Source organism: Entamoeba invadens (genome assembly GCF_000330505.1).
Source record: "Entamoeba invadens IP1 unplaced genomic scaffold scaff_1105074725831, whole genome shotgun sequence".
In the NCBI taxonomy this organism is placed as follows: domain Eukaryota; phylum Evosea; order Mastigamoebida; family Endamoebidae; genus Entamoeba; species Entamoeba invadens.
In genome coordinates this window covers 1-1,300 of record NW_004440339.1, presented here as the reverse complement: position 1 = coordinate 1,300, position 1,300 = coordinate 1, and the positions used below count along the sequence as shown (strand labels likewise).

General features: G+C 29.8%; 1 protein-coding gene across 1 annotated transcript; it reads right to left on the bottom strand.

The window, feature by feature from the left end:
- Positions 1–836: 836 nt before the first annotated feature.
- On the bottom strand, positions 837–1,289 carry EIN_489280 (metal resistance protein ycf1, putative; the record flags this gene model as incomplete). The annotated part of the gene is made up of 1 exon (XM_004256392.1): positions 837–1,289. The coding sequence occupies one exon, from the start codon at positions 1,287–1,289 to the stop codon at positions 837–839; it is 453 nt and encodes a 150-aa protein (XP_004256440.1).
- Between the last annotated feature and the right edge of the window lie 11 nt (positions 1,290–1,300).

Here is a 1,300-nt window from a genome sequence, read left to right as displayed (position 1 = left end):
TACAGGTTTGTACTATAAGTGTATATACTTACTATTAAACTAATGTAATTTATGTTAAACTATTAAATAATAATAAATAGCTGGGCAAGAAGAATATGGTTTGTGTTAGTAAATAAGAATTAAACGATGATAGATTGACATACTAGTGTCGTTGCGAGACCAATTTTACGTGAAAGGCGACGCATTTATTTTGGTATATTCCATTGACAATTTAAACTCATTTCATTCGTTAAATATTCACTATGAAACAATAGCGGGCCTTCGAAAAGGGAAAAAAATGGCTGTAGTTCTTGTTGGTAACAAATGTGATTTAGAGGCCCAGCGGGCCATTCAAAAATCCGACTTACAGCAGCTGTCAGAGAAGTTTAATAATGCCCCCTATTATGAAACATCCGCTCAAAATAATATCAATGTAAAAGAAGTCTTTGAAACGATAGCAAGAGAGACTTTGAAAAACGCGGCCGAAGAGGCTGCAACACAGACAAAGACGATTCAAAGTAATCATCCCAGTCAAGTGACGGAATCTGAAAGAGGTGGGTGTTGTTACATCCTTTAATTCTCATTGAATAGTTTATTTAATTGTTTTTAGATAGTAAATAGAATTACTGTGTTTATTTTAGAACTAATCTTTTGTAATAATAATATAATATAATATAATATAATATAATATAATATAATATAATATAATATAATATAATATAATATAATATAATATAATATAATATAATAAAAAGTACTAATAAGTAGTATATAACAATAAATTTATGAACTTCAAAATAACGAGTGTATTATATAAAATAATAGTAAATATAAATGAATTAAATAACAAATAATCTTCATTCCATTGATGAAGAGGAATCAGTAAACTTCTCAACATTCGGCCTTGATAACAATTGAGCACCAGAGTTGTTTCGTTCAGAAGTGTGTTGGAATTGAATAGGTGAAGCTCTAGTAGAATCATTAGCAAGTAAATTGACCTTTATCTTTGGACTTAAAGATACAGAATTGTCTTTGTCAGATTTAGATGAACTTGAAGAAGATAGAGAGGACGTTGAAGAGGACATGATAATTTTCTTGGTATGAGCAAGTCTACGTAACTCTTCCACACAACCAGATTGTTGTACAAGTCCATGAAAGAGTGTGTCTTTCTCTTTAATTAAATTAAGTGGAGTGTCCATTTCTTTTAATTTTCCTTTATCAAAGACCATCACTTTATTTGAGTCCATAATAGTCTGTAATCTATGTGCTACAGTGATCACAGTAATGTCTTTAAAGTTCCTTCTGACCATCATTTGAATAT